Genomic DNA, 9,815 nt, shown 5'->3' with positions numbered 1-9,815 from the left:
TGTGTGTGTGTGTGTGTGTGTGTGTGTGTGTGTGTGTGTGCGTGCTCGCGCGTACACACACTCATAAAAGACATCAGTTATAAAAATTCACAAACCTTTCCCATCCCCATTACCCACACACACACACACACACACACACACACACACACACACACACACTCACCAGGGTCAGATCAGGACTGGGGGCAACAAGACGTTCGATATCCTCCTGCCCTTCATCCTCCTCCTCCTCCTCCTCCTTCTCCTCCTCCTCAATAATCACCCCCTCCTCCTCTCCCTCCTCCTCCTCCTTTCTCTGTAAAGTAAACTAACACAAGTCAATGCCACGCCCTAGTTCAAAGGTCAGTCAAAGGTCAAAAAAGGTCAAAAAGGGTCGTTGTTCTTTCGTCTACCTGTAAAAAGAAAGTGAGGGAATGGTAAATAATAATGATGGCAAATAAGAAAGGAGATTAGAATTAGAAGTACTTTTAATCCCTCACACGGGTAAAGGACAGGTGTGTGTGTGTGTGTGTGTGTGTGTGTGTGTGTGTGTGTGTGTGTGTGTGTGTGTGTGTGTGTGTGTGTGTTTGTGTGTGGGTGGGTGTGTGTGTGTGTGACGTCATGACAGGTGAGGATTCGTGAGGGAAAGTGTGCAAGCGTGACGACAGGTGAGAGAGAGAGAGAGAGAGAGAGAGAGAGAGAGAGAGAGGATATTCTGGAGATATTAATGATTTATTTTATAGGGATCTTAATTTGCACTTTCTCTGATTCACTTTCTTAATTTTATTCGGACATTTTTCTAATTTTCTTTCTATTTTTTACAAGGATAAGCGTTTGTTCTTTGTTTTTCTTTCCCATAAGGATGTTAATATGTCCTTTATTTCTCTGATTCAGTTTTCATTTTTACAAGGATACTTTTCTAATCTAATTTCTATTGTTATTTCTAATTTAATTTCTATTGTTATAAAGATAGTAAGGTGCTCGCTATTACATTTTTTAACACATGCATTCACTCGAACTTCATCATTTACCATATTTTAAAAACCAGAACATTTATTTCCTATCACTTATCGTAAAAGAAGGAAAAGCTATACAAAACGATTATTATTCTTTTTATATTCTACTTTACTCTTTACCTTCTTCTCATTCAAAACGATAAAAAATAGAAAAGATACGTAACTGACAGATTATTACTACCAGATTCACGTAGCAATGGTCGTAACAACAACAGGGGAAGGAAGGAAGGAAGGAAGGAATAGTACATGTCACGTTTTACTTTACTATTCAATCCATGAAGTCACCCTCGGTATCAATAAGAGACTACATACGAGTATATTAAATCAGCGGGGGGAATTAGACTGCAATCAATTATACACCAGAATATGCACGAGTTCATTAAAGAAATCAAATGTGCACCATAAATATCAACAAAGACAAGTTTGGGAAGGTACGCCAGGTACGAGACGGACAGGAATTGACAGTGTGTGATAGACAGAAGAGACATAGAAAGGTATTGCTGAGTGAGAAACAGACAGAAATTGACAGAGAAAAATGCGTGTGATAGACAGAAGAGGCATAGAAAGAGATAACTGAATGAAAAAGCAGATATAAATTACAGAGGGTATGTGTGATAGACGGGAGAGCCATAGCAATGTCTAACTACACGAGAAATAGACATAAATTGACAGAAGAAGACGTGGGAGAAACAGTACAGGTGTGTAGGACTGACAGAGACAGGTACAGACAGAGTACAGGTGTGATTGGGACAGGTAAAAGAGGAGTACATGTGTAGAAGGGGACATGGGTGACAGGAACAGGTGCAGTAATGGACAGGTGTGTGAGGGGAAGTTGTGAAGGGGACTTGAGTGACTGACAGGTGTGTGGGTGACGGGGACAGGTTTGGAAGAGTCCCCCACCTGTGATAGTTGATTGTTCTCGTGTCCCTCGTCACCTCCGCTTACCTGGAACATAATTGCAACGACTTGGCAGATTACAGGTGTGTTCAGGTGTGCTCAGGTGTGCTAAGGGTGAGTGCAGGTGCTATGGTTTAATTTTTATATATATTTTTTTAATTAGAATTGAGGTAAAATAAGTCAATTAGTAAAGTGTATATGATTTAGATTATTTTGTTCTATTTTTCATACTATTGCATTCTCTAATTTACTATACCTTATTTCTATTTTTCTCCTTATCTTCTCTTTATCCCCTCTTCTATCTCCACCATTCCTCACTAGTTTTCCTTCTTTATCATCGTTTTCATTCCTTCACTCCCATGTTCCTTGTTTCTTTCCCTTCTTTCCTTTGTTCTAGCTCTTTCGTAACTTTCCTTTTCATCATCATTCACTCCCCTCTCTTCTCCATTCTTCATTCAGTTCCTTTCTGCATCTTTTTTCCATCCTTTATTCTCAGGTCCCTTTTCTTATTGCATTCCCTGTAACTCTTTTCCTACTCATATTATCATGTACTTTCTATGCCTTGTCCCTCACTCGGCTCCTTTCTCTATTATTTTTGTCTATCTCTTTATCCCTGGACTCCGTTTTCCTCCCGTACCATTAACCTAACCTAACTTAATCCTACCATTTTCTCTTCTTCACCCACTTAGTTTCCCTTTATCATCCCTTCTGTCACGTTATTCTGAAGTATTTTTCCCATTCCTATTTTTCTCTCCCTTACTCTTCACTTAGTTCCTATTTATCACCTCATTCTCGAGTATTTTTTCCACTCCTATTCCTTTCTTGCCCTTACTCTTCACTTAGTTCCTATTACCCTTATTCTCTAGTTCCTTCCCCGTTGCGTACCTTGAGCAGGCTGGGGTGGTACTTGATCCTGCACCAAGTCATCTCGTAGGCCAGGTGTGTCTCCCTCAGGATGTACAAGTCCCTGGCCAGCTTGGGATCTCGTTCGTTCACCCAAGACTCCACCTCCTCGAACCGCTTGATGAGTTCCTTCTGTAAAGTATATCAAGGGTTTTGTGAAGTCTATCCCTTATTTCCAAGCAGCTGTCTAATGAGTGGTTAAACGTTGTGTTGTGCTACGGTACCTATTTTCCAAGCAGCTGACTGAAGAATGATGTGGCTGTAGGTGTGCTGGTAACTGTTTTTTAGCCCCTTAATTGTTATGCTATGCTATGCTGTGTTGTGTTATGCTATGCTGTGTTGTGTTGTGTTGTGTTGTGTTGTGTTATGCTATGCTAAGCTATCTCTCTCTTCCAAGTAGCAGATTTTTATATTATGGTAAACGTGAATAGTAACTGTATTGAATCTTTTTATTTCCTATGGTATTTCTTATTTTCAAGTATCTGATTATTATGTTGTTGTAAGTGTGGTAGTAATTGTTTTTAATCTTTTATTTGTTACGCTACGCTATGGATGGACCACAGCAGTGAATGGGTTACTATATGAAGCTTTCAGGAGCAACGATGGTTGCTTTACGAGGCCTGTAAAGAGTAAGAGATGAGATGACACGTTCAGGAATACTGTCCAAGGAAAGATCGAGTGCTTTGAACCTCGTAGTGCCTGTTGTACTATCTTTGGTAAAATCACCTTAAGAAAAATGTATAGTACTTTAATTAGCACTTAATCTCGTTTCTGTAATGAGGTTTTCTGGTATAGTGGTCACTTTACAAAGCCGGGCCACACTAACAGAAGTTTTACGCTTTTCTGAGTAGGTCACTGTGGTTCTTTATATTTTTTTTTATGTAAGAGGGGCGCTGGCGTAGAGCACCAAAAAAAAAAGCCCATTAAGGTGCTAGTATCTCAAGAAAGGTCAAAAGAATAATAGAAAACTGGAGGATGTGTTCAGATCATGGCAGCGGTCTGTGTGTTGTGTCATCCATCACGGGGGACATCTGGCAGCGGGTCGCCTCGAGTGTCGCCTTTGTGTTAGTATATTGCACGTTTCTGGCAGTGCTCGCTAAATGGCAGTTTGCGTGTGTCGCCCTCCGGAGCTAAATTGGGCTTTATTTTGGGCTCTCTTCTTTTGTTAACTTTTTTTTTATTTTCTGAGGGAAGGGATGTCATAAAAGCGTTTCTTTTTATCTATTTTTTTGTTGTTTATTTATTTTTTTTATTTTATTTCTTCTTTTTTTTCTTCTTTTCTTCTTTCTTCTTCTTTTCTTCTTCTATTTATTTTTGTCCTTGTTTTCTTGTTCTTGTTCTTGTTTTTGTTCTTCTTGTTCTTGTTCTTCTTGTTCTTGTTCTTGTTCTTGTTCTTGTTCTTGTTCTTCTTCTTATTATTATTTTATTTTTTATTGCTGTTATTATTATTATTATTATTATTATTATTATTATTATTATTATTATTATTATCATCATCATCATCATCATCATCATCATCATCATCATCATCATCATCATCATCATCATCATCATCATCATCATCATCATCATCATCATCATCATCATCATCATCATCATCATCATCATCATCATCATCATCATCATCATCATCACTAGCATATTTACGTATTCATTATTATGTATTTATCCATTCATTCATATAATTTAATCTTATTCATCTATCATTCATCTATCTGTTGGTGTGTATGTGTGTGTCTGCCCTTGGTCGCCATCTTCCACGTGTAAAAATGATAATAACAACCAAGAGACGAGGTGAAACACGGCCCTGCGTCACGATGGTCTGGGGAACTTCGTCACGTCAGGGTTTTGGCATGAGGAGTGAGGCGGGTGTCCGGATCCTGTTCCCCTTACGTCTTGTTATGAATGTACAGGAATATGCAGAAAATTGAGGCTTTGATCATCGTGGCCAGGTATTTTTTATTAATTTTTCTATTCATTTATTCGTTTATTTATTTATTTTTTTTTGTCTCTATCGGGTGTTGTTTTGTGTTTGTTTGTCCATTTGAAAGTGTTGTAGTGTGATGATTATCTGTGTGAGGTGTTATGCGCTCTCTCTCTCTCTCTCTCTCTCTCTCTCTCTCTCTCTCTCTCTCTCTCTCTCTCTCTCTCTCTCTCTCTCTCTCTCTCTCTCTCTCTCACCTCTTTCCTCCTCCTCTTGACGAAGGCAGCGAGGGAGGAGCCACCGTACATGAGGGCGTGGTGGTGTTCCCTCAGGTGCTGCTCCTCTGGCACGCCCCCCACCAGCGTCTCCACCACACAGCTCCTCTTCCCCTTGTCTTCCTTCTCTTCCTCCTCCTCACCTCCTTTCTTTTCCTCATCGCCACCAACAACGTCACCTTTGCCTTCATCCTCGCTGGTCTTTGTACTGTTAATGGTATCCTGAAAACCAGAGATCGTTTTGAGTTATTTATTGCTAGTGAATTTTTTCAACTAAATGCCCTCACCAGGTGTTAGTCAGAATGGAGTAATTAGAGATTATAGTTGTAGTGACTGAGTAACTGCAGATGATTCATAGTCTCCTCAATACAGGAAATGATCGAAATAAAGAGAGGTAGACAGGAGGGATAGAGTAAGAGGTATAAAAGGATGAAGTTAGACTGGGTTGAAAAGATGAAATACAATAATTAGGTTGAAAGATGCCGGGCGGTTCACCTTGCTAATCTTCTAATCATCATCGTGAACTTCATATGATTCTCTTGTGGTGTCCTTAGTATGACTTGATGACTCGATACTGAAGGAATCGAAAACCCAATATTGTACGTTTCAACCCTTTCACAGCGCTATGCAGCACTAGAAGCAACGAAATCTTAATAAACAATGACATGGAAATAAGGAAAAAAAAAAGAGAATTAAAAAGAACAGATTTAGCAGCACTTAGCTAATAAAAAGCTTAGAGATGGCTGTAGACTAAAAAGAAAGATTTCAGGATGGTTAATAATGAGGAAAGTGTTAATTAAGAACTATTCTAAATATAACATCTGTACTGCTACATTGACGTCGTTACCACACCACACCACCACCACCACCACCACTATACTACCGCACCGCTACATCTTGACCTCCACAAAGCGCCATTCTCTTCACGCCCAAAATATCTACATACCCGCACCACACCAGCAAAAAAAAAAAAAAAAAAAAAAAAAAGAAGAAAAAAAATAACTATGCACCACCACAATCACCACCACCACCACCACCACCAGTCCTCCATCACCACTACACGATTATAACCGCACAGTTTACTTGAAAATATAATGAGTGTTTAGGCATCGTTTTCATCCAATTAGAGGGAGAAGAGGCGAGTTATCATGTCAAGAGAGAGCGAGAGAAAGAGAAGGAGAAGGAGAGGCCTCACACACAAGCGACAACGGAAAAAGGGAAGTTAATAGGAGGGAAAATCAGCAAATACTACATGGGATTTTCGTCCATAGCAACTTGTGTATAAGAAATGAAGCGAAAAATTGAAAGAAAAATACTGTTAGGCCATAAGCGAATAGCCTAAGATGAAATAAAAGTAGAGAGAGAGAGAGAGAGAGAGAGAGAGAGAGAGAGAGAGAGAGAGAGAGAATTAGTACTGCGCCACACGAAGTCGTAAGCCGAAGTAAACAAAGACTAGGACCTCGAATTTCTGACGTATAAAAACACGCACAAAAAAAAGGCTCCTCTCACTAGATGGCGTGAATCCTCGAGTCACGTGACCACCACCACCATCACGCCTTGGAGAGAGAGAGAGAGAGAGAGAGAGAGAGAGAGAGAGAGAGAGAGAGAGAGAGATTACGAGTCTGAAACTGAGAGGAAGAAAATAAAGAAAAAAATAATAACGAGAGAGGAAAGAGAAAAATCATGAGGTTTAAAATTAGATAGAATAAAACAAAAATCAGAGAGAGAGAGAGAGAGAGAGAGAGAGAGAGAGAGAGAGAGAGAGAGAGAGGGGTGATGACAGGCATGGTAAGTGGATTTGTTAGGGTCGTCAATTTGGACAGCACAGACAGCAGCAGACAGACAGACTCGATAGAAGGCGTGTTTTCTTTCTTAGGTTTCCAGGAAAATCATTATATTCTCGTAAATTGGTTTTGGAAGATTGGCAGGAGGAAGAGGAGGAGGAGGAGGAGGAGGAGGATGGTGAAAAGTGTATTTCTATTTTATATCTTTGTTTATGTTTATCGATATTTTACTTTGTGGGTCAAGAGAGAGAGAGAGAGAGAGAGAGAGAGAGAGAGAGAGAGAGAGAGAGAGAGAGAGAGAGAGAGAATGTGTGTGGTGATTGAACGTAAAATCTTCGAAAAATAAGATAATGTTTGAATATGAACGGATCACAAAATATCGAGTTATACAATTACAACATCATTATTAGAATATTATTGATAACTATTACTTTTATTGCCATTGTTTTATATTAATTGGCAATAAACTTCTACTACTACTACTACTACTACTACTACTACTACTACTACTACTACTACTACTACTACTACTACTACTACTACAATAATAAACAATATAATTAACTTAATATACTCTTACGTAAATGTAGGAAAAGTGTGTGTGTGTGTGTGTGTGTGTGTGTGTGTGTGTCCTTCCACGTGTGTGAACATGTGTGTGTGTGTGTGTGTGTGTGTGTGTGTGTGTAGCTACGCCCCCATGTGTGTGTGTGTGTGTGTGTGTGTGTGTGTGTGTGTGTAATTATGTGTACACTCGCGTCAAAGTTTCCACACGACAGCTTCTCAAAAAACTCGTAAAGGTGTAATGTAAACTTCGGTCGCCATGGCAACATCATCAGCTGATTCCTGTAAACAAAAAGATCCTTCTTTATCCCCTTTTTTCTTCTCATATTCCTTCCTTCATTCATTCTGCTGTTTGTTGCCCCTCTCTCCTCTCCTTCTTCTTTCCTTTTAGTTATTTATTGTCTCCTCCTCTTCAGTTTGTTCTTTAATTCTTTGTTTCCTTCTCTGCGTTTTATTATTCTTCTTTCCCTTGTTCTTCCAATTTCTTATTACTTCTTTCTATTTATTCATGTTCTCTTAATTTCTCTTTAACTCTTTCTTACCTCCTCTTTCCCTCTCTTTATGTAACCCTGTCTCATTCTCCTTTTCTTCTCCTTCCTCTCGTTTTTCTTCTCTCCTTTCTTGAACTCTCTCATGTCTCCTCCCATTCGCCCTTTCTTTACTCTTCCTCTCTTTTCCTCCTTTTTCTTTCGTCCTCCATTCCATGCCACATCACCCACCATTGTCCTTCCAGTTATCGTTGCTTCTCTCTTTTATTCTCTTTGACCACGTGATCCAGAGAGAGAGAGAGAGAGAGAGAGAGAGAGAGAGAGAGAGAGAGAGAGAGAGAGAGAGAGAGAGAGATCTTCGGCTATCAGAGGAATAAACGTAACCGAAGCACAACATATACGGACATTTAGATAAATAAACAGACAAAGACAGACAAACAGATAGACGGACAGACAGGCAGATATAAATAGACAGATACAGATAGATGAAGAGCTAGGCAGGCAAAAAGGCAGGAAAACAAAGTAATATATTCATCAAGTAATTGGCAGAAAAAAAATAAGAGACTCCTATTTAACACACACACACACACACACACACACACACACACACACACACACACACAGACAGGTTAGATTACAACATGTGGACTTACTGGCATTCTAAAAATTTTCTTGTTTTTATGTTCTAATGTTCGTATTTACACACTTCACGTACTTGATAAAACCTTAATTAATCCTTTCACTGCCACGGTCACCCGCTAACATCCAAAAGTGTGAAAAAAGGAAAAATTTAAAAGGACAGAAACAGAGAGAAACGAAAGAATATCAAGGACAGAAAGACAGAGAAACAAAGTTAATTTTCTTTCTTCGAGATAATCATGGGAAAAATCGTCCAGCCAGCCTTACCTGCGTTACACCTGGTCGCTTTTCAAACAGAGGCGTATTTTTCTTCAGCACTGAGTTGAAGTCGAAACTTTTTTGCAACAGCTGAAGAAGTCTAACTTTCTGGAGCATTTTCTTGTTTGTTTTTTTTTCACGTAATTTCGTTCAGTATTCAGTCTTGCTTCACGTATGACGAAGAGAGTTTTTGTTCAAAAAACACTTTTTTTTAATCTCATTTTAATAGTTTTCTTCGTATTTTCTGTTTTGTTTTCATTAAAGGCGAATAACCAGCCCATTCTCAGTGGATTTTTTTCCTTATTTACTTATCTAGCCAGGAAAGATCTAGCTGTAGAGAGTGACAGGAGAGAAGGAGAGACTGTGAGACTGTGAGAGTAAAACAGTTCATGAGAGAGAATGGGAGTGACCGAGTGGGAGAGAGAGAGAGAGAGAGAGAAAGGTGTGTTCGTGACAAGACCTTCCCTGATACTGCCCATGAGACGCTCTCTCTCTCTCTCTCTCTCTCTCTCTCTCTCTCTCTCTCTCTCTCTCTCTCTCTCTCTCTCTCTCTCTCTCTCTCTCTCTCTCTCTTTCTCTCATATTCTTTTCAGTGGACCAAGTCAGATTAAAGTTAAAAATCGCTCAATATATAAACAGGAAATGAATCATGCTAATAACAATAAGTGATAGAGGATCGGAACCCAAGGAGGACATTCAGATCTCTTATGCATGAGTGTCGTTCAGTATAAGTAGGTGGTGAATAGTGAATGCATGACTGAAGGAGGTGAGAGAAGAGGAGGCCATTTCTATTCACGGAAAGATGAATTTACGTACATAAATACTTAATGTTCTTTTCTTTATTTTTCTTCTTATTGTTTGACTCTTTTTTTTTCATTTTTTTTTTTTTTCAATCCTTGTCTAGTCTTCTTGAGATGCAAAAGACTGAGCGATTTCGTGAACGTATCATGCGATGGTTATTATTGTTTTTATTCTTAACAACAGGAATTATATGGCACCCTTTTTATTTGTAATTATTTTTGTAATCATTTCCAACTTCCTTGTATATATTAAAAAGACTAAGTAATTCTAATAAAAGTATTGTATTTTTC

At 38.9% G+C, this 9,815-nt stretch overlaps 1 protein-coding gene across 1 annotated transcript; it reads right to left on the bottom strand.

Annotated features, from left to right (window-relative positions):
* Positions 1-1,827: 1,827 nt before the first annotated feature.
* LOC135110070 (uncharacterized) lies at positions 1,828-9,178 on the bottom strand. The gene is made up of 3 exons (XM_064022034.1): positions 8,734-9,178; positions 4,977-5,216; positions 1,828-2,927 (listed from the first exon to the last, which is right to left on the bottom strand). Exons 1-3 carry the CDS (start codon positions 8,839-8,841, stop codon positions 2,748-2,750), a joined length of 528 nt encoding a protein of 175 aa, XP_063878104.1. The 5' UTR covers positions 8,842-9,178; the 3' UTR covers positions 1,828-2,747.
* Positions 9,179-9,815: the final 637 nt, after the last annotated feature.

Source organism: Scylla paramamosain, chromosome 19, assembly GCF_035594125.1.
Source record: "Scylla paramamosain isolate STU-SP2022 chromosome 19, ASM3559412v1, whole genome shotgun sequence".
NCBI classification, from domain to species: Eukaryota; Metazoa; Arthropoda; class Malacostraca; order Decapoda; family Portunidae; genus Scylla; species Scylla paramamosain.
The sequence above is the reverse complement of the archived record's forward strand: the minus strand, read 5'-3'. Positions and strand labels throughout refer to the sequence as shown.

What these genes read in the sequence shown, in the direction of transcription:
- LOC135110070 (XM_064022034.1), bottom strand. Translation starts at nt 8,841, where the DNA reads ATGCTCCAGAAAGTTAGACTTCTTCAGCTGTTGCAAAAAAGTTTCGAC. An exon ending in AGCGACCAGGTGTAACGCAG is followed by an intron (nt 5,217 to 8,733) that starts GTAAGGCTGGCT and finishes TCTGGTTTTCAG; the next exon opens with GATACCATTAACAGTACAAA. An exon ending in TCAAGAGGAGGAGGAAAGAG is followed by an intron (nt 2,928 to 4,976) that starts GTGAGAGAGAGA and finishes TATACTTTACAG; the next exon opens with AAGGAACTCATCAAGCGGTT.